The sequence below is a fragment of the Eptatretus burgeri genome, chromosome 9 (assembly GCF_056783735.1).
Source record: "Eptatretus burgeri isolate ZD-2024b chromosome 9, Ebu_testis_v1, whole genome shotgun sequence".
Classification (NCBI taxonomy): Eukaryota; Metazoa; Chordata; class Myxini; order Myxiniformes; family Myxinidae; genus Eptatretus; species Eptatretus burgeri.
In genome coordinates this window covers 34,264,798-34,285,291 of record NC_140969.1, presented here as the reverse complement: position 1 = coordinate 34,285,291, position 20,494 = coordinate 34,264,798, and the positions used below count along the sequence as shown (strand labels likewise).

The 20,494-nt window shown below is 43.6% G+C and overlaps 1 protein-coding gene across 8 annotated transcripts in view; it reads left to right on the top strand.

Moving 5' to 3' along the window:
• Positions 1-20,494, top strand: part of IMMP2L (inner mitochondrial membrane peptidase subunit 2) — a 399,170-nt gene that overhangs the window by 21,883 nt on the left and 356,793 nt on the right. For 7 of the 8 annotated variants that reach the window (XR_015061555.1, XM_085894669.1, XM_085894668.1 and 4 more), the window contains 2 exons: positions 2,919-3,063; positions 10,901-11,004. Coding sequence is in view for 7 of the 8 variants with exons in the window: in XM_085894669.1 (XP_085750795.1) it covers positions 2,919-3,063; positions 10,901-11,004 (249 nt within the window). In the remaining variant the exon portion in view is untranslated. Of the gene's footprint in view, positions 1-2,918; positions 3,064-10,900; positions 11,005-11,115; positions 11,524-20,494 lie in introns of those variants that run through there. The other variant, XM_085894675.1, reaches the window with a different exon arrangement.

Below are 20,494 nucleotides of genomic sequence, written 5' to 3'. Positions count from 1 at the left end.
CATGCTTTCCTGCTTTGATCCTCTTGTCTGTCATATCAGTCGAAAATAATGTCGAATCTGTCACAGCCCTCTTGGCGCAATGAGGCAGTCACGATATCCCAGCACGTATCTACTTATTACCCTGTGTGAGAAGCGAAAAGCGGGGTGAAGCAATTGGTTCATTTTGTCTGTTTGTCTTCAGATATCAGTCTATGATTGAGGAACAACTTGATTTCAATTTATTATTATATTTTGAACACAAATCGGAAAACAAATCGGAACATGAACCTTCACTTTTGCAGTACTTTGACTCGGAATTTGGTAAATTGTATGGAATCTCGTTCTGAGTGCTCATGCACAGAAATGAGAAAGTTAATTGTTTTATTCTTTTTGTCTGTGGTTGTCAAACAAGATTGAAAATCATTCCAAACGGGGAACTTACTGTTTTTTTTTTAGAGATGTTATAAAGGACATAAACAACAGGCACAAAGAACTAATGGAACTTGCAAAAGACGATGCATCAATGATGGTAAAATTCTAAAAAATGTTCTTTTCTTTTTTTTCGACAGCCTTTAAATTTTTTTATTTCAATTGAGTTATATACTTGAATCCTGCAGAATACAAATCGTTTTGTTGGCACTTCCAAAAACCTCCAGTTTAGCAGTACTTGGACAAAATATACCATTTTACGCCATCTCGACCAGTTAAATGTGTTCCCGCGCTCTCAGCATTGGGGAATATCAAGCTTCAGACAAAATGGCAGCTCATTGGAAATGTAGATTGTGTTCGGAAATGCAAGGCAAGAGTTTAAATGACTCTTGCCATGTCTCTTTTCTGCAACCACATCTTCAACCTCTGGGAGCAGTAATTCTCAACTTCAATACCATTCTATACTTTCAAGAAGTGACCCAGAAAAATTGTCATGTTAAAAGCTATTCTTTGTGTTTGTCTGGTTGTATCTCTGCCACTCGATAAAAGGAACACCTTCGAGCACAAATCTTCATCAACTGTCTCTTTATATGATTTGTAGCTCACTTAGTGTTTTGCTAAATGGTGGGCTCTGCAAACCTCATGATATTTTACTTCTGCAGCAATCATATCAACATACCGAATTGTGGTTTGCATTTCAGCATCTCCTTTTTCATTTGCAACTTCATGTATATTCCTGCAAACAGCAAATGTGCCAACCGAGAATAACTTTTGACTTTCCTGTGGGTTTTCTTTCAACAGAACATGAATATTGTCCAATCTATCTCACATGATTTTGACCTTTACGATCTCGAAATAGGCAGCTTTTACTTCGTCCTTTGGAGGAGCGGGTGATGAAGTTGAGGGTCTCTTCGCAAATTTAAGATGACAGGCACTGGTATATTTAGCGTAGCAGTTCCTGTGCCATACTTCAGTTCAGTGAGTTCTTCAGAGTCAAGCTGGAGTCTGTTGAGAACGTCATCTTTCCGATGGTTCATGGCCTTTGTGAACTTGCAGGTCGTGAGTTCTCCAGCACAGCTTACATTTCCCTGGCATCTGCTTTGCCAATTACACATTTGTTCCAATCAGTCCTCTTTGTGCACGTCCATGATGGCAACAGGTTAAGGCCGATTTCTTATCAGAGCTATTTATTTCTCTTCTTTTTTCATCACCTTAAAAGAGATTTTTTTTTTTCAACAAAGAAATATTCATTTGAACTTGTATACAGCCAGAATTTACAGACAAATTGCTGAACACGAGCACTGATGGTTTACTTGTCTGACAGTTGGTCTTTATCTGCTTTGATAAACCCATACGGCAGCTTTGGTGAGCCTACTTATAGAGGCCTTGAGATATGACGATGAACTTGCAATATGCACTTCACCTTGACCTTTGACTTCAAATTCATCATTTCCATGTGAAGATAAACTTGTATACTCCAGCTTTGGTGAGCATATCTCAATTCTGTCTTGACTTTTCATGTGATTAAACAACCTTAGCCCCAAACATATGCACACCCAAATAACCAAGCTTCAGTTACTCTGAGATGGCTAACTTGTTATACCAAAATTCCATCGCACTACAAGGCCAGAAATGTTTCTAAGATCTTCCCAAAACTTAACCAAACTCCAAACTTTTCGAATACTCTATGGTCTATGACGTCATGTTTACCTGATGCTAGCTCCTGGACTAAATGTTATACGTGTGATGGCATCCGAGGTAAAGACAATGACCCACAATAGAGAGATAAAACACATGAACTTATGACATGGAGACACATACAAGACAGCCAGAGACGTCTTACAAAGGCCGTGAAACAAGTATATAGACTTCTTAGTTTTGAACAGCAACTTTATCCAGCTGAAGTTTACAGATATAATACAACAAAGCGCACTGGAACTGACAGCGCAAGCACAGCACCATCTAGAACGGGACTCAGTCGAGTGCATACCTCTGTAAGGCTGAACAGTATACGTTTTGTATCCCACTGAAAAGCCAGATCCGGATTCAGACACTTTGCCCTTGTCACACACCAAAGTCTAATCGGCTTGTTCTTGTCACCTACCCAACTCATCCTCCAAGTTTTGTCATAATTTGTTCAAAACTTTTTTTTAAACATCGTTTTTGGCCCCATCTGTCAATGGTGAAGAATAACTTTTAATATTCTTGTATCTGGATCCGGATCTTCGCCAAAATGGAATAAATTCATCCTTGTCACACTCCCAACATGTCCACAAAGTTTTTTTTTTTTCCGAATCCATCCATTATGTTTTGAGATATCCTGCTCATAGACAAACAGACGGGGATGAAAACATAACCGATAATTTTCACAATGAAAAAGAATGTTTTCTTAACAAGGTCAGGGTATGTTGTTATCCTCAAATATGAAAGCTGTGGTTGTGGACTGATGGAACGTTTCATGTTCTCGTTGAAAGTGCTGTGTGTGATTGTTTTTTTTTTCTTTTTTCCAGGATGTGGACTTTGAAGCAAATCTTTAGACAAGGTCGGTCATATCTGAAAGCCTTCGCTGGAGGATTTCTCTTCGCCGTCCCTGTCACTGTGACGTTCCTTGACCGTGTTGCATTTGTTGCTCGTGTTCAAGGGGCTTCAATGCAGGTACTGTATGTTTAAAAAAAAACCCCAAAAAACCATTAAAGCCTTTATTGTGCAGATATACACTCTCTTAGCAAAAGTCACTGGACACCCATTTTCCGTTTTAAGAATTGACACCATCTGTATATGATTTGCATCAAATGAATATCATCAGGAAATACTATAAATAGTCAGGAAACTGTCTCATTGCTCAGTTTCACAGAGTTGTGTCCCATCGGAAGGAAATAACAGAGGTAGCCAGGGAATATTGTGATGGTTAAAATCTCTGCACCTCTATGTAAATCTCAGCACCCCTGACAATCCCCTCACAGCTGATGAATAAGCTGTTGGTGAATGGTCGCTTGCATTAGGATGATTTTGACCATCCGAGCTACCCCCAAATCAACCATGGGGAGCATCATCATGAAGTGCAAGACTGAAGGCCATGCAAACTTGAATAGCAATCAATCCGGCAAACCATGAAAAAATCATGTCAAGTGTGGCTATGGGGCTGGCAGGATAGCCGAGAAGAAAATGCTCACTCTTCTCTAAACTGTGGAGCATGCGATCAAAACTCGGCCCAACGAAAAACTGTCACCTTGGTGTTTTACAGCCAGCGAGATTCAATGTGTGCGCCTTCCCTCGGAGAGATATTAAACTGGGCGTCCCATTGGCCAGCATCAGCTGTTGGATGTTAAAGATCCCTGGCACCGTGTCTTTCGCGAAGAGTTAACGCCAGCACTCTTGCCAAAATTCCAAATTCCTGCTCTAACCTGCAGAGGGCACTGCATTAGTGGCACAGCTGTGCCCCCAGAAAAATGATGCAACTTGCAGCCATGTGGGGCATACAAAAGAAGAAGAAGAAAAGTATGAATATAACTCTGTTCTGGATTATGAGGCAAAATATGGAGGTTGTGCAGCAGGTGCCGACAGTGGTCGATGTGCAGCATGTGCATGGAGTGGTGTATGTGGAGGTGCAGAGGTGATAGTGCAGCAGGTGCGGGCAGTGGAGAGTGTGCAGGGGGTGCAGGCCTTGGTGACTGTGTAGCGGGTGTGAGCATTGGTGACAGTGGAGCGGGTGCGGGCAGTGGAGGATGTGCAGCGGGTGCGAGCAGTGGTGATGGTGCAGCGGGTGCGAGCAGTGGTGACGGTGCAGCGGATGCGGGCAGTGGATGATGTGCAGCAGGTGCGAGCAGTGGTGACGGTGCAGTGGGTGCAGACATTGATGGCTGTGCAGCAGGTGCAGGCAGTGGAGGATGTGCAGCGGTGCAGGCAGTGGTGGAGGTGCAGTATTGACAGTGTTGTGGGTGTGGGCAGTGGAGGAGATGCAGCGCATACAGGCAGTGGTGATGGTGCAGCGGGTGCGGGCATTGGTGACGATGCAGCAGGTGCAGGCAGTGGAGGCTTTGCAGCAGGTGCTGGCAGTGGAGGATGTGCAGCAGTGGTGGATGTGCAGAGATAATTGTGCAGCGGGCAGTGTGACCACTCCTTGGCTTTTTCACAAGATCTTGGCTATTCGTTGTTCACCTTGGCATCTTGGTTTTCTATAGGTTTTCTTGGCGTATCGGTTTTCTATTATCATCGCTTTTCCGAAACCTTGTGAATTCTTGACTTTTTTTCATTGGCTCACCTTGGAATTTATGAAAATGAGGAGTGGTCACACTGCCAGTGGGTGTGGGCAGTGGTGTATGTGCACCAGGTGCAGGCAGTGGTGACAGTGCAGTGGAGGGGGTGCAGGCAGTAGTGACGGTGCAGCGGGTGCGGGCAGTGGTGACGGTGCAGCGGGTGCGGGCAGTGGTGATGGTACAGTGGGTGTGAGCAGTGGTTATTGTGCAAAATGTGCTTGCAGTGGAGGAAGTGCAGTGGTAAAGTGCCGTGGGTGTGGGAAGTGATGACAGTGCAGCGTGTGCAGGCAGTGGTGGAGGTGCAGTGGTGATGGTGCAACAGATGTGGGCAGTGGAGGAGGTGCAGCGGGTGCAGGCAGTGGTGATGGTGGAGCGGGTGCAGGCAGTGGTGACTGTGCAGTGGTGACGGTATAGCGGGTGCAGGCATTGGTCACGGTGCAGCATGTACAGGCAGTGGTGGAGGTGCAGACAGTGGTAGAGGTGCAGGCAGTGGTGGATGTGCAGCGGGTGCTGGCAGTGGTGGAGGTGCAGTGGGCACAGGCCGTGGTGGAGGTGCAGGGAGTGATGACGGTGCAGCGGGTCCAGGGAGTGATGATGGTGCAGAGGGTGCAGGCAGTGGTGGAGGTGCAGCATGTGCATGGAGTGGTGGAGGTGCAGCGTGTGTCGGAAGTGGTGTGTGCAGCAATATAAATTGGTAGACATGAGGTATGGGAGACAGTTTCTGTGGGTGATGAGATTATTCATTCTGCAGGAAGGATCGTAGAAACTGAATTCCGCGTAGTTTTGAATGAGCGGGAGTTAGGTCTAAGTCACATTTGCCACGGCGGCCGTGGGGTCTCCAAAATCTACGGCCACGAGCAATTATACGGCAGCCACAGTATTTCCATGGTCACACAATGTAGCAGTCACGTATGTTTTTATTTTTCGGGGAGCCGCACGGCGTACAGTATTTAGAAATCGTGGAGACCGAAAACGTGAGGGTGCCGTACGGTCTTTGATTTGATGTCGCACGGTGACCTTAAGGGGGCCCTGCGGCGGCCATAGAATTTTCAAGGCAGACGCAAGGTGGAGCCTCAAGGTGCCCGCAAGGCGACCGCAGGGGGGCCCTAAGGCGAACGTGCGGCCAGACAGACGGTAACGAGTGGGTTCATTTATTTATTTATTTTTTTTACCAGTTTTTTTTTTCGGCTTGTCGAATTGCTACGGCGAACGTAGAAATGAAAAAAATTATAACTCCGCATTATAATTTCACGGCCACCTTACGACCTGTAAAAGATAGCCAAACGGCGTAGGGCCACCCTGAGGCCACCGCAGAAACTCTGCGGCCGCCGCACGTTTCTGTCAATTCAGAGGGCGTACGGCCGCCGTATCCTCACCGTAGAGCAAATGTGACTTAGGCCTTAGGGACATTGAAGGAAGGGTAAACGATATTGTATCGGGCCATGGCAGGAAGACGTTGGATGTGGTACAACTTGGTGCGAATGATGTCGAGAAAGTTTACTCAAAGGTTTTGAAAAATAGATACAGGATATTGGTTAGCGGCTGAAAGCAAAGGGTTGTGAGGTCTTGTTTTCTGGGATTCTCCCAAGATTAGGAAACAATATAGAAATTATGAGTGGAGTGATAGATGTCAACCAATGGCTGGAAGAATGGTGTCAGGAGGAAGGCTTTACATTTAAGAAGCAGTGGGAATTTCGGGGACAAAGGGAGTGTTTCTGGAACGATGGCCGGATGTTACATAGAAAGGGGGCAGCAAGGATTGCAGTGGGAATTGAGGAAGGAATTCATGCTTTTTTAGGTCAGTGGAGGTTGGGGAAGCTATTAAGGAAGGAACGGATGATGTCATTGTGATGAGTAAGGCCAGGTAAGAATATAGAATTTCAGGAAGGGAAAAGTTAAACATATTCCATACCAATGCCAGGAGTTTAAATAAAAAGATGGAAGAGCTTGAAGCCAAAGTAGATTGCGAGGAATATGATAGAGTTGCAGTCAGTGATACATTGTTTAAGGAAGAGAGTAACTGGAGGACAGGATTAGATGGTTACAAGGTGCATCGGTGTGATCGGAAGGAGAGAATAGGAGGAGGAGTAGCAATCTGGGTAAAGGACAGCATTGTATCAAGAGAAAGTGGTGATATTAAAGAAGTATTTGATGTGGAGGATTGTGCATTCGTGGAGATTAAAGATTGTAAAAACAGTAAGATTTCGGAAGGATGTTTTTATAAGGCATCCTACCAGGAAGAAGGAAGAGGAAGAAGGAGGTGTACATGAAGAATTCAAAATGGCATGTGGTAAGGGAAAAGTATTGATTATGGGGTATTTTAACTTGCGAGGGATAGATTGGGTCGAGGAACAGGAAAAGGGCAGAGCAGATGAGGATTTCCGAGTTTTAGTCCAGGATTGCTTTTTAACCCAATTTGTACATAAGCCCACAAGGGGGAATGCAGTGTTAGACCTCCTTTTAAGTAACGATCCCAATATGGTGGAGGAGGTGGAGGTTGGGGAGCATTCAGTCCATCAGGAGAATTGCCAATAGCTGAGAGTATTTATCAAGGAGGTGAGGAAGGGCTTTTACAGAAGATCCAGGTTGGAGTGGAGGAAGTAAAAGAACAGCGAGGTAATCTAAGAGAAGATAAGGCTCCGGGTCCAGATAATCGGCACCCAAGAGTATTGATGGAGGTGGCTGTGCATGTAAGTGAGATATTAATGGATATTTTCATTTGTTCACTGGAGTCAGGACAGGTACTGGAGGATTGGAGAGCAGCAAATGTATCACCATTATTTGAGAAAGGATCCAGAGAAGAATTGGGAAACTATAGACCTGTTCGTTTGACTTCAGTTGTGGGGAAGGTGTTGGAGACATTAATTAAGGACCAGATGAGGAACCATTTAAACAAATACAAACTAATTAATGGTAGTCAGCATGGGTTTACCAACGGTAGTTCCTGCTTAAGGGGCTGTCACACCTTGACGTTTTAGCCAGCGTATGCCGACGTATGTAAAATTTGGCGAATACGCTGGCACACGTCGAATACGTTATGGGTAAGTTTTGTATACGTTAAGAGCACGCTGAAGCACGCTGGCATACGTCGTAGTACGCCGAGCTCGTCAACAAATTTTGTGCATGCCCCAAATTTTCCGACGTATGCCAGCGTACGACTCACACATTCCGCATACGCTGGCCATAAGTTGTAGGCACGTTATGCGATCGTTGACACACGTCGACACACATTACTTGCAAGTTACTCATAAGTCGAAACACGTCGAGGAAATGTCTAGCATACCCGAAACTTATTTCTAACCTATGAGTAACGTGCTTTGAACCTATGTGTAACGTATCTCCAACGCATATTGACGTATGTAGACGTATTTGATGTCTTCCGGACGACCACAGAACTTACTGAATGTGTTTCAAACTTACAGCTACCGTATAATGGCGTATTGGCAGCGTTTAGGGGAATTTGTATATAAAAATGGGCTTCACAGGAGGAACCCGTCAGTGTTCCAGACTCCATTTTTTTTCTTCGGCATGACGGTGATGTTAACACTTCAATTTCTTGTGGGGTTATGTTTAAATCGTCGAGCGGCAGCCTTTTAATAGGCTACGCCACGTGATCGTCGGCGATACTCTGCCGCGCGCTATGCACAAGTTAGACTATCGTTGGGCATAAGTTGTGAACGCCGACAACACGCTAAGCATTCGTTGGTATAAGTTATCTATAAGTTATCGAAACGTTCTGTGTACGTTACTAATATGTTATGCATACGTCCAACTCGTTATGAATACGCCCAAAACTGAAAAAAAACATCAATAGTTCAGCGTACGCCAGCGTTCTACATACATTTTGATACGTTGCCATACGCTGGCTAAATCGTCAAGGTGTGACGGGCTTGAAAAATATTTTAGAGTTCTATGAAGCAGTGTTAGGGTTAGTGATTGGGTGGATTGGGTTGATGATTGTGATTGGGTGGATGATTGTGCAAGTTGTGATTGGGTGGATGAGGGAAAGGAAGTGGACATAATATATCTAGACTTTAAGAAGACGTTTGATAAGGTACCATATCGGAGGTTGTTAGCCAAAGTGAGGGCTTGTGGAGTGACTGGTCAGGTCGCTAATTGGATTGCAAACTGGCTGTGAGTGGGAGGATGTCTTGCTGGGAGGATGTAAGTAGCGGGGTAACTCAGGGATCAGTACTCGGACCATTACTATTCATTATTTACATCAATGATTTGGATCATGGGGTAAAGAGTAAGCTTTCCAAATTTGCAGATGATACAAAGATGGAGGTGAGGTGGATAGCAGAGGGGGTGGTGATCAGATTCAGGAAAGTATTGATTGGGCAAAACAATGGCAGATGGAATTTAAACTGAGCAAGTGGAAGGTGTTGGGGATGGGAAAGAACAATGAAAATAGAGATTACATGATGCAAGGGGTCATTTTGGAGCGTCTCACACAGGAGAAGGATCTGGGGTGGTAATCGATACAGAAGGTAAGCAGGCAACACAGTGCCAGTCAGCTATAGGTAAAGCAAATAGGGTTTTAGGTTGTATTCGGAAGGGGATCATTTATAAATCAAAAGAGGTGGTGTGAACATTGTACAGGAATTTAGTGAGGGCCACATCTAGAATATTGTGTGCAGTTCTGGTCACCACAGTTCCGGAAGGACATAGATGCCAGAGAGAGAGAGTTCAGTGCAGGGCTACTAGATTGATCCCGGGCTTAGTTAGACTCAGCTATGAGGAGCGGCTGAAGGAGACAGGGCTTTATTCACTAGAAAGGAGGTGGTTACGAGGAGATATGATGGAGATGTTTAAGATAATGAAAGGTATAGATAAAATAAGTGCAGATGAATTATTAAACAGAGTAGACAGTGATAGAACCAGGGGCCATACCTTGAGAGTAAAGAAGAGGAGAGTTAAGATGGGAAGGCAGTGGAGTTTTAGTCAAAGAGTAGTTAATGGATGGAATGGTCTCTCTGGAAAGGTAGTGGCAGCAGAAAAAGTAGATAAGTTTAAATTTGAATTAGATAGGTTCCTGGAAGTTATGGAGATAGAGGGGTTTTGGGATGTTGATAAGACTTTTAGGTAGTTTGAGCATTGATGGGTGATTGTGTGCATGTGTGCGGAGTGCTGTTGGTGGGGGTCTTGTCAAGGGGGGTTGTGTGGTTGATGTGCGTTTTTAACCAAGCCCATGCCCACTCCCTTGAGGGGGAGAAGAGGAAAAAAAAATTAAAATTACAAAAACTACAAAAAACAACAAAAACAAAACAAAACAAAAACCAAAAACCCCAAAAAACAAAAAAAAAATGATTCCTTTAATTAAAAACTTTTTTTTTTGCATTTTCTTCCTTGGATCTTGTGTAGATGGGTTGGTGTGATGTTCACACAGGCAAGATGGGCTGAATGGCCTCCACCTGTGTTGGATTTCCTTGTTAAAATTCTGTTACTGCACTAACTTTTGAACCAGTGAGGCGATTTTGCCAAACTCGGTAGAAGTACTGTACAATATATATTATGATGCAAAGATGAACTGATTAGATTTCGGCTTCAAAGGTCAAAGGTCAGACAGGGTCTGTAAAAGGTTTTTTGTTGCCACGATAAGTTAAGAACAGCTGAAGTGAACGACTGTAAGTCAAACTTGGTACAAGTATGTGTGATGATTTATAGATAAATTGATTAGATTATGGTTTCAAGAGGTAAAAGGTCAGAGGTAAAAATAAATAAATCTGTAACTGCACTAACTTGTAAACCAATGATGGGATTTTTTTTTTTACCGCAGTTGGTGTAAGTGCTATATATATATATATATATATATATATATATATATATATATATATATATATATATATATATATATATATATATATATATATATATATATATATATATATATATATATATATATATATATATATATATATATATATATACAAATGCAAAGATTAACTGTTTAGATTTTGGCATCAATGGTCAAAGGTCAGAGGTCATGTCAAGCAAAAATGTGATATTTGAGAACAGCTGAAGGGATTTAAATCAACTTTGGTACAAGTATGTGTAATATTGCGGGTGGAGGCATATCGTTCGATGTTGCGACGTCAAAGAGTGCCGTTCTAGTTATTATTTTTTTAGCTGTTGTTTTCATAGCGTTAAATGTAAGAGTGGACGCAGACTGGATTTGCATTTTGAGTTGCTTTCCAGTTGCTTTTAAAATTCTTTCTTCTCCAATTCATTTGCAGCCTTGCCTCAACCCCAACGGAAGCCAATGTCCAGATGTGGTGCTTCTCAACCGGTGGAATGTGCACAGCCTGGATGTGCAGCGTGGAGAGATCATTTCATTAATGTGAGTAGCAAATCACCGGACCAGGAAGCAAAAGGAATTGCTCGGATGATGTTTGGCCAAGGTAAACTTTGTGTTGTACTCGGTGAATTACACTATGTTAAACATCTGCAGATCAAGCTGGTTAGATTCTGAGACGTTTCAGCCCAGGTGTGCCAGAACCAAAGGTTCCAACTCTGTCACAGCTCTTGAAATGTATTGCATGCGACGCTTCCCAGAAAAATGCCTTCAATTCCTTTTGAATGATGTTTCGTTTGCCACAGTCCACTTTTTGGCTTTACAGTACATTGTTTTTGAGGGATTTTAACTGAATATTCAACGGAGGAAATAGAATCGACCTTGAACAGCTGGATTGCATCTACTCTTGTCCTGCTACTGTTCCCATCTGATTCCCTGCCTTCTAATGCAGATAATTTGGGTTTAAATCCCATATAACATATATGTAGTGTATTTGTCTATTCCCCACTGATGTCCATGTTGTTCGTTTAAAAGTGCTTTCATGCCTTTGCCCTGTGTCTGATATCTGGGCAAGATCCTCCATGAGCCTTGGAGAACTGTGAAGCTCCAGCCCTATCTATGAAGATTTGGATCATTCATTACATTTTATGGACACGGCAATCTGATAAGAGATGACAGGGTGGCTTAAGAGCTTACATTGGGAATCCCAATGACATATCGATCCCCTCCAACATGACAGTTGACAACTCAAAATAGACTCGTGTGGATAGCATCTGATGAGAAGATCCAGCACAGTGTTAAAACATTGCAACTCTGCTCAAATATTTTCCCCCCAGCCAAATGCATCTGATGTGTTTACATTTTTCATCCAATTATCTTGCAATCAGTGATCATGTGATAAGTGTAATCATGTTTTTTTTTCCTTTTTAGTAATCTGACTTCCATGTGGAGTTGTACCTTCTAATGTAATGTTGTCACACCAATCCGGGCCGATGGCGAGTGCATGTGTTCATCGACATGAAATGGGAGTGTGTTGAACCTTTGTGAACACCCATAAACCATGGTCTCCATCCTTGAGTGTCCAGATGTATGTACTGTACTCCTGTACTCCAAAGCAATATGTAAATTCCTTGCATGCTGAGAGAAGTTGAGAACTTGCAGTTTGTGAATGCTCTCAAGGAATGAGATTACATGATACCTTTTATAAAGTATGGGTCATTGTGTGCTGTTGCACGACTGGTTCAATTATCAATTCCTACTGGCATGTACAGGGGACACTGGCAAAGCTGGGCTGACAGGATGGCCTGGAGGTACGCACTCTCGCCGCGAAGCTGTCTTGCCTGGGTTTGAATCCCTGCCAGGCTATAAACTGTCATCGTGGTGATTCACAGACAGGGTAATTAATCAATGCATGTGCAGTCCCTCAAATGGATGTTAAATGGACTTCCAGTCTGCCAGAATTTGTTGGTGGATATTAAAGATCCCATGGTGTCCTACGTGAAGATAAGGCGTGTTTTTGCCGGCACCCTGGCCAAATTCCTGCCCGAACCAGTAGAGAGCATAACATCAGCAGCACAGCCACACCCTCAGCCTATGATGCTACCAGCAGCCTTGTGCTACACATGAACAAAGAAGGAGACTCAAAAAGTCTCCAGTAAATTATGTAATCAGTAATTATTTATGAGTTGTGAAAATGGAAGATTTTCCAAGTATATTGGTTGGTTATGTGCGCAATTCTGTCAGTCTGATTGTTATGAAGAAAATTGAAAATTTTCATCACGTGTTGGTCTGTCTCATTTGTTTGTATGTTTGTCTGTGAGTGCGAGAACTCGCGAACGCTTTCAGCTCTCTTTGTCAAACTTTACCAGAGGATTCCGAAGGACAAAAGTGAGGCTGTCAATGTTTTTTTTTTTTGACTTCATAGGTCAAAAGGTCAACATAGGCCAAAGATCAACAAATTTCTAAAATCCTCAATTTTCATCCGATTGATGAGACATTTGAACAGGATTTGCATATCAGGTCAATTAATTCAAACCAATTATTTTTGAGGTCAACATGGACCAAAACGTCAACATAGGCCAAAGGTCAACAACTAAGGTGATATTTTTCATCACCTATCCTCAATTTTCATCACATTGAATTTTAAAAAAAGTTTTTTTTCATTTTTAATTAAAAAATATATATATCTATATACAATGTCAATGCTCGTATAAGAGCTAAAAGAGGATTTGGATTTGCCTATTTTGTCATTGAATTCAACCACCAATTATTTTAAAGGTCAAATTTGTTTTATGGATTTCATAAGTACTGTATCTTGCCATGCACGACATTCTTGTTTGTTTATTTGTATGCACCCTGTGACTGCTGAGCTGCATCATTTTGTGGGGGTGCAGCTGAACCACTGATGCAGTGCCCCCGTTGCCAGTAAGCTGGTACTCGTTTTGATGACCTCAAAAGGATGACAGGCTGAGTTGACCCACCTGGTGTTAATTCGTCGGTTAAGGGGGATTGAACTCAAGACCCTAAAATCTTCAGCCAGCCACCTTAACTGTTAAGGTAACACCAGGCTTAACCAGCAATGGTAAATAGGTATATATATATATATATATATATATATATATATATATATATATATATATATATATATATATATATATATATATATATATATATATATATATATCGAAACATGTGGAGTGTGATGAGTACTCCTCCGATCCCCATTGGACACAGTCCGACACCAAAGCATCACCTCCAACACAGAGGCCTCAACCCGGTGACTTTGTCAAACAGACAAAGATTATATGGTTAACATCAGTAAAACATCAAAAGGAGCCACTGATCCGGATTTTGGGCTTATTTGCCCTCATCAGAATGTTATACGGATAAATATCTAACCAATAATGACCACATTCGTCGTTTATACATCAGAGGCACCTCCTGAATGTTATGGTGAGCATCACTGCGGATTATGTCTCGCATGGTTTTCGTTTGATGTTTAATTGATGTTGACCACATAATCTTTGTCTGTTTGACAGAAATACCGAGCCAAACACTCTGGGTTGGAGGTGCCACTTTTGTGTAGGACTGTGTCCAATGGGGATCGGCAGAGATCTCGTCACACTCCACATGTTCCAATTTTCCTGCCGATCACATCACGTACCTTCTGGTTGAATTTGGATTGTACCTTCTCGCATTCGCAGGAACAATCATCTGGGTGGCAGATGGATGGTTGTTCTGTGTGGATTATGAGGTTTTACCATCAGGTCAGGTCAGGTATGGGGGAATGCTCCAGAGCAGTGTGTCGCTGTGTCCACTTTCCGCCGGTACTCCAGGGGCCTCCATCTGGCAATCCCCCAGGCAGATGCCTGGCCCATCTCCATATCCTTGAGATGCTGATCAACCTGCTGCAACCACGAGCATGTGGTCAGCCCATTGGCCTCCTCCACTCACAAGGCTCCCTTGCTGAGAGAATCTGGTGATCAGGATCAGCGTCAGGAAAATGAGTCACATGTCCATACAGCCGCAGCTGACGCTCACGGACTATGCAGGTAACAAATTTCACTTGAGTCTCTCAGCAACCGCTCGTTGGACACAGTCCGGCCAGCGATAGCCAAGGATTCTCCGAAGAGACCTGGTACCAAAGGAATTAAGTCTCTGTCTCAGATCCTTGGTCAGAGTCCAAGTCTCACATCCATAGAGCAAGACTGGAAGCACCAAGGACCTGAAGACTCAGATTTTCGTCCTCCCGCACAGGTACCGACAGTGCCACACCCCATCATCCAGTGAATCCATGACACCCCAGGCCCGACCCAGACGTCTGTTGACCTCTGGCTCACAGCCAGCAGAGATATGAATATCACTGAGAAGTTAAGTGAATCTTTCCGTGACCTTAACATCCTCACCACAAACTGGTACAGACAGGAGAGCAGCATGCAAGATGTCATTGAAAGCTTGGACCTTAGTTTTGACCCAGGAAACCCATAATCCCAGCAGCTTGAACTCATTCAGCACCTCGAGGGCCCCCAAAAGGATATCTGCAGTCTCTGGAAAGACAACTGCATCTTCTGTGAAATCAAGGTCAGAGATCTAGACATTCCCAAACGATGCACCGCAGCTTGATCTGTCCAACATCCTCCCCAGAATCTAGTCCATACAAGTGCTGAAAGGTGTGGGGGCCAGTACACACCACTGACAAACTGCAGTAACAACTGGAATAAGTCAGAGATGGTATCACCACATCTCAAAGCGCTCTCAGTACCAGAGTATAGTTCGCACATCAGATCGATCGGTTTTGGTGGCACCCCACGAAGACCAAGAATCATCCAGAGGGCATCCCAATTCACTGAATCAAACGCTTTACAGAGATCAACATAGGCTGCAAGCAGCCCCTGCCGAAACTCTCGTCTGTGTTCGGTGAGGACCCGAAGAGCAAGGATACGGTCAATCGTGGACCTCGTTGGTGTAAAGCCTGACTGCTCTGGATGTCGGTGCTCAAGCAGATGGTGGCGAACCCTATCAAGAATTATCTGAGCAGAGTCCATGCCCGGCACTGAGAGCAACATCACCCCTCGGTAGTTGTTGCAGTCCTGGCGATCACCCTTCCCTTTCCAGAGAGGGACAACAAGGCTCCTCTTCCAGTTAGTTGGAATGATGCCTGTGTTCCAGGCAGAGCACAAAACTGCATGCAATGACACAAGTGCAGCATTTCCACCAGCCTTGATAAGTTCAGCATGGATGCTTCAAATCCCTGGAGCTTTACCCAATTTCAACCGCTTCACCACAGCCTGTGTTTCCACAAAGGAAGGTGGACCACAGCTGATTGGAGGGTCAGCAATAGGGATGGTAACACCCCTGACTTCCAACTCGACAGCTGGGGGATCAGTCTGGTACAACCGCTCAAAGTAACCGGCCCAGCGGGTCTTCACTTTGGACTCCTCTGTCAAGAGCCCACCACCCTCTACTCTAACTGCAGTACACCGAGGGATGGGCTTGGACGAACGCAATGCGCGAATTCCCCTGTAAGCAGGATGAGAATCACTTGACCACAGGTGATGCTCTACCCGCTCACAGATTCCTCAAACAATGGCCTCCTTGTCCACCTTTAGTGCACATACAGTTTTATGCTTCAGCACCTTGAACAGCTCAGCTCTGCCATTCAGCCTGGCCCTGCGACTCTGTGCAAAGGTATCCAGTGTCCCTTGAGAGACAAAATTCTTCTTCGCCCTCCTGTGAGTTCCAAGACATCGACCGACAACATCAAGGACGGTGGTCTTGAAGGCACTCCACAACTCTTCAGGATCCCCCAAAGCACCCAGACGGCCCCAAATCTCCACTCAGCCTGTTCGCAAATTCCTCAGCTTCCCTCTCATTCTTGAGCATGCCAACATCCAGCCTCCGCTGGGATGGTACCATTCTCCTGGATTTAAGGTGCAACTTAAGAGTTGCTACAACAAACCTGTGGTCAGTATTGAGGAACTGAGCACTCCGGTAGACCCTGCAGTTCTGCATCATCCTCCAGCGACCATCAACGAACACTTGGTCAATCTCCTTTGCCACACCGCCAGCGTTGGAATACCAAGTCCAGCGATGAGCTTTCATCCTCTTTTAGTTTTACCATGTGAGACCTAATATGCCGCAATGCTCACCATAACAGTCAAGAGGTGCGTCTGATGTATAAATGATGAATGTGGTCATCATTGGTTAGATATTTATTGGAATGCAGTCCTGATGAGGGCAAGTAAGCCCGAAATCCAGATAGGCGGCTCCGTTTGATGTTTAACTGATGTTGACCATATATTCTTTGTCTGTTTGACAGTCACTGGGCCGAGGCCTCTGTGTTGGAGGTGAAGCTTTGGGGTAAGACTGTGTCCAATGAGGATCGGGCGAGTGCTCGTCACACTCCACGTGTGTGTATGTATATATGTATATGTCTTTGGAAAAGAAAGAAGTAGCACATTGAGCAATAAGATAATTCATATTTTTATATTCTTTATTAAAAGCCTGACGTTTCAATAACAAACCAGTTCTCTTCCTCAGAGGTGTTGAGAGTGCTTTGGTGGTAACACCGTTAAGTTCCGTTGGGGACAGTTCACATCATGGATTGGTCAAAGTCTTACTCAATCTCAAGTCTTCCTTGCAATTGAATGACTGCTGCTTGTGTTGACGTTGTAATCGATTATGTCGTGCTTTATATCTGTGATACAAATCAATATGTCAGTTGATGGAGTTTTCACAACAGTATCAGGCATCGATAATCTCATGATAATCTCGTTGATGTTCGGTTCGCTGTGTGGATGAGCATTTGGACATATGGCCAACGTATTTGGTTTCACAATCTTCACACAGATTGCCAGAGATGACATCATTTCTGTCAAATTTGTTCACGTGGTCCTTTGGCTTTGACAGCTGTGCTTGGAAGGATGATGGTTTGTGGGTGATGTTGACATTGTACTCACGTAGTATGCGGCTTGTGGTTTCAGAAGCGTGTTGGATGTAAGGAAGTGCTACCGTGTATGTTGATCTGGTTGGACTGTTGCTGTTGTAGTTGGGTCTCCGGCGACAGGATTTGATGAATGAATTAGGGTAGTGGTTTTTCTCGGAGTAGTTGAGTGACGTATAATATCTCCATCCAGCATTGTTCACGGTCACTGCAGTGTTTTTGCGTGGTCAACTAAGCCGCAAACACAGCTGTTTTTGACAGGTGGGATGGCCACTTCAAGAGTCCAAAACTTTGTGCATTTGGGTGAATTTACAGTGCACTCTTGAGTGTAACTTGCCGTCTCTGTCCATGGAGAGATGTGCGTCCAGGAAAGGCAGAGATGCAGCTGTTCTCCCTCACACATGAACTGCATTGCTCGCCATGTTGATTTGATCTTCAAAGGAAACGGTCAACATCTGCCTTCTTTATGATCACAAATGTATCATCAACGTACGGCAGCCACAACCTTGGAGAAGGTTCACCGTGAAGTGTGTGATCTTCAAAGCATTGCATCGTGAGTTCGGCGATGAACCCCGAGATGGGTGAGCCCATCGGGGTTCCTTCATGCTGATGGTATATGGTGCCGTCAAATGCAAAGTACGTTGTTTTGAGGCAAAGTTCAACGAGTGAGATGAGATGACCAGAGCTGAGGTGGCTGGTGCTGGCTAGCTCTTGGTCATTATTGATGTACACTTCTCTGGTCTGCGTTGCTAATTCAACGGGTTATGGATGCGAATAATGAAACGACATCGAATGAGACCATAGTTTCGTCATTCTCGAGGTGGACATTTCTGATCTAGTCAATGAAGTCTTTCACGTTCTTTATATTGTGTGGTGAACGCTGACAACATCCAAATGGAATTTGGCCGAGATAAGTGTGCCAAGTGCACGTTCATACAAGGCACACCAACACAAACAGACAACATAAAAATCGACCGAGATACAACAATACAGTAGCTAGACAACAAAGCATCTTACAAATACCGTGGAGTAGAAGAGGGCCACTAAATATATCAAAAAAAATGAGCAAAGCAATTACCAAAGAATACCAGTGAAGAACGAGGCTAATCCGAAAAACATACCTCTCCTCAAGGAACAAAATTGAAGCCATAAACCAACAAGCAGTACCAGTGTTCAAATACAGTTGTGGAATAGTAAACTGGCCACAAGCGGAAATCGATAAACTGGATATCAGAACAAGGAAACTCCTCCCTATCCACAAAATGTTCTGCAAAAATCAATGCAACCCGAGAATGTACCTGCTGAGGAAAGGAGGTGGTGGCCTGATGGAACTCAAGTGCACAGAGCAACAACTGTAGGATTGGCTGAGTATGAGAAAAGTTCAACAGACTCTCGAATACAATTTGTATACAAGCATGGACACAACAAAGCAGAAAGGGAATCTCTCACTCACTCACCTTGCCATAAACTTCCAAAAACGAGTGCAAATATAAGATGTCATGCACCAAACCGAAACAGCAACAAGTACAGCCCCAATTGCAATAAACACAAAAGAACAATACAACATAAAATACAAAAACATATATATATATATATATATATATATATATATATATATATATATATATATATATATATATATATATATATATATTGACAACTGTGAGAAAAACAAAAGAGCAGGGACATATAAAAAAAAAAAAGAGTTAGTCAGATTGGGGATAGACAAAGAACGATCACCAGAATGGCTAAGCCGGGAAAGGTCAGCTCAATTGGGATGGAGAACGAATCATTATTAATGCCCAAGACCAAGGACACCACGCGAATGACTTTAAAAAGAAAATGGCAGGACTGAGCCAATCGGACAAGTGTAGGTTCTGCAAGGTGGAAACAGAAAGCACGAGTCACCTCCTTTTGGGATGTAAAAAAAACTCGTGTCATAACAGGTGTACACACAAAGGCACAACAACGTATGTGGAGTAATCCACTGGCACATCTGTAGAAATTTAAATATCCCAGTTCCACAAAACTTATGGAAACATGAACCAAAATTAACCATTGAAAACAAGGACATAATGCTCACGTACAACCTGATGATCCCATCCAGCGTGAACATAGTAAACAAAGCACTGCGACCGGATATAGGACTCAAATACAAAAAAGGGAAAAAAGGCATTGTTAATTGAGGTCTCAGTACCCTGTGATTTTGGTCTAAATAATGCAGAAATCAAGAAAATGACTAAATATCAAGATCTCAAGAATGAAGTGAAAAGATGTATCCTGGAAGCTGAAGAACCCCCAAATTGTACTAGGGATAATTGGAGAAATGAGAATGATAGGGAAAAACCTCACAGAGATCCTGCAAACCCATTCCTGGGACATTACCATGAACAAACTACAATAGGAGCCTGTCTAGGGCTCAGTGACAATCCTGAAAAGAGCCCTCAGAACAAAACTCTTCGAACACAACCTCACAACTTAGGCCATGACTCGTGATCCTTCACCAAAACTATGGTGGATACTTCAAGTCCTGGGAGGACTTTGTTCCACCTTCTGAAACCCAAATTATGGAGATTACAGTCCATGAAACGCATAATGGAGGTGGATACTTTAAGACCTGGTAGGTCTTCGTTCCATCTCCTGAATCCCACCCATGTGTGGAGATAGCAACCAACAATAGCAACTTACACACACACACACACACACACACACACACACACACACACACACACACACACACACACACACACGTACACACACATATATCTCCCGTATGAGTGCTTGTGAGCGGACCGTTGTTGTGACAGAGGCCTGTTCCAAGTTTTGCCTCCACTGATGAAGTCGCTGGTGGCATTGTTTTTGGGTTGTCCGTCCGTCCGTCCGTACGTACGTCCGTCCATGATAATTTTCTGTTTTCTCTGCAACTGCTCATCTGATTGACACAATTTTCACCATATGTGTACTACTCATGTGGAATGTTTTGATGTCATAGGTCACGTGTTGTGGCAGCCATGTTGGAAAAAAGGAAAAACTTTGGATCTCTATGTCCAAAACCGCTCCGTGGAAAAAAAAATTGAACTTGGCATGTGTGAC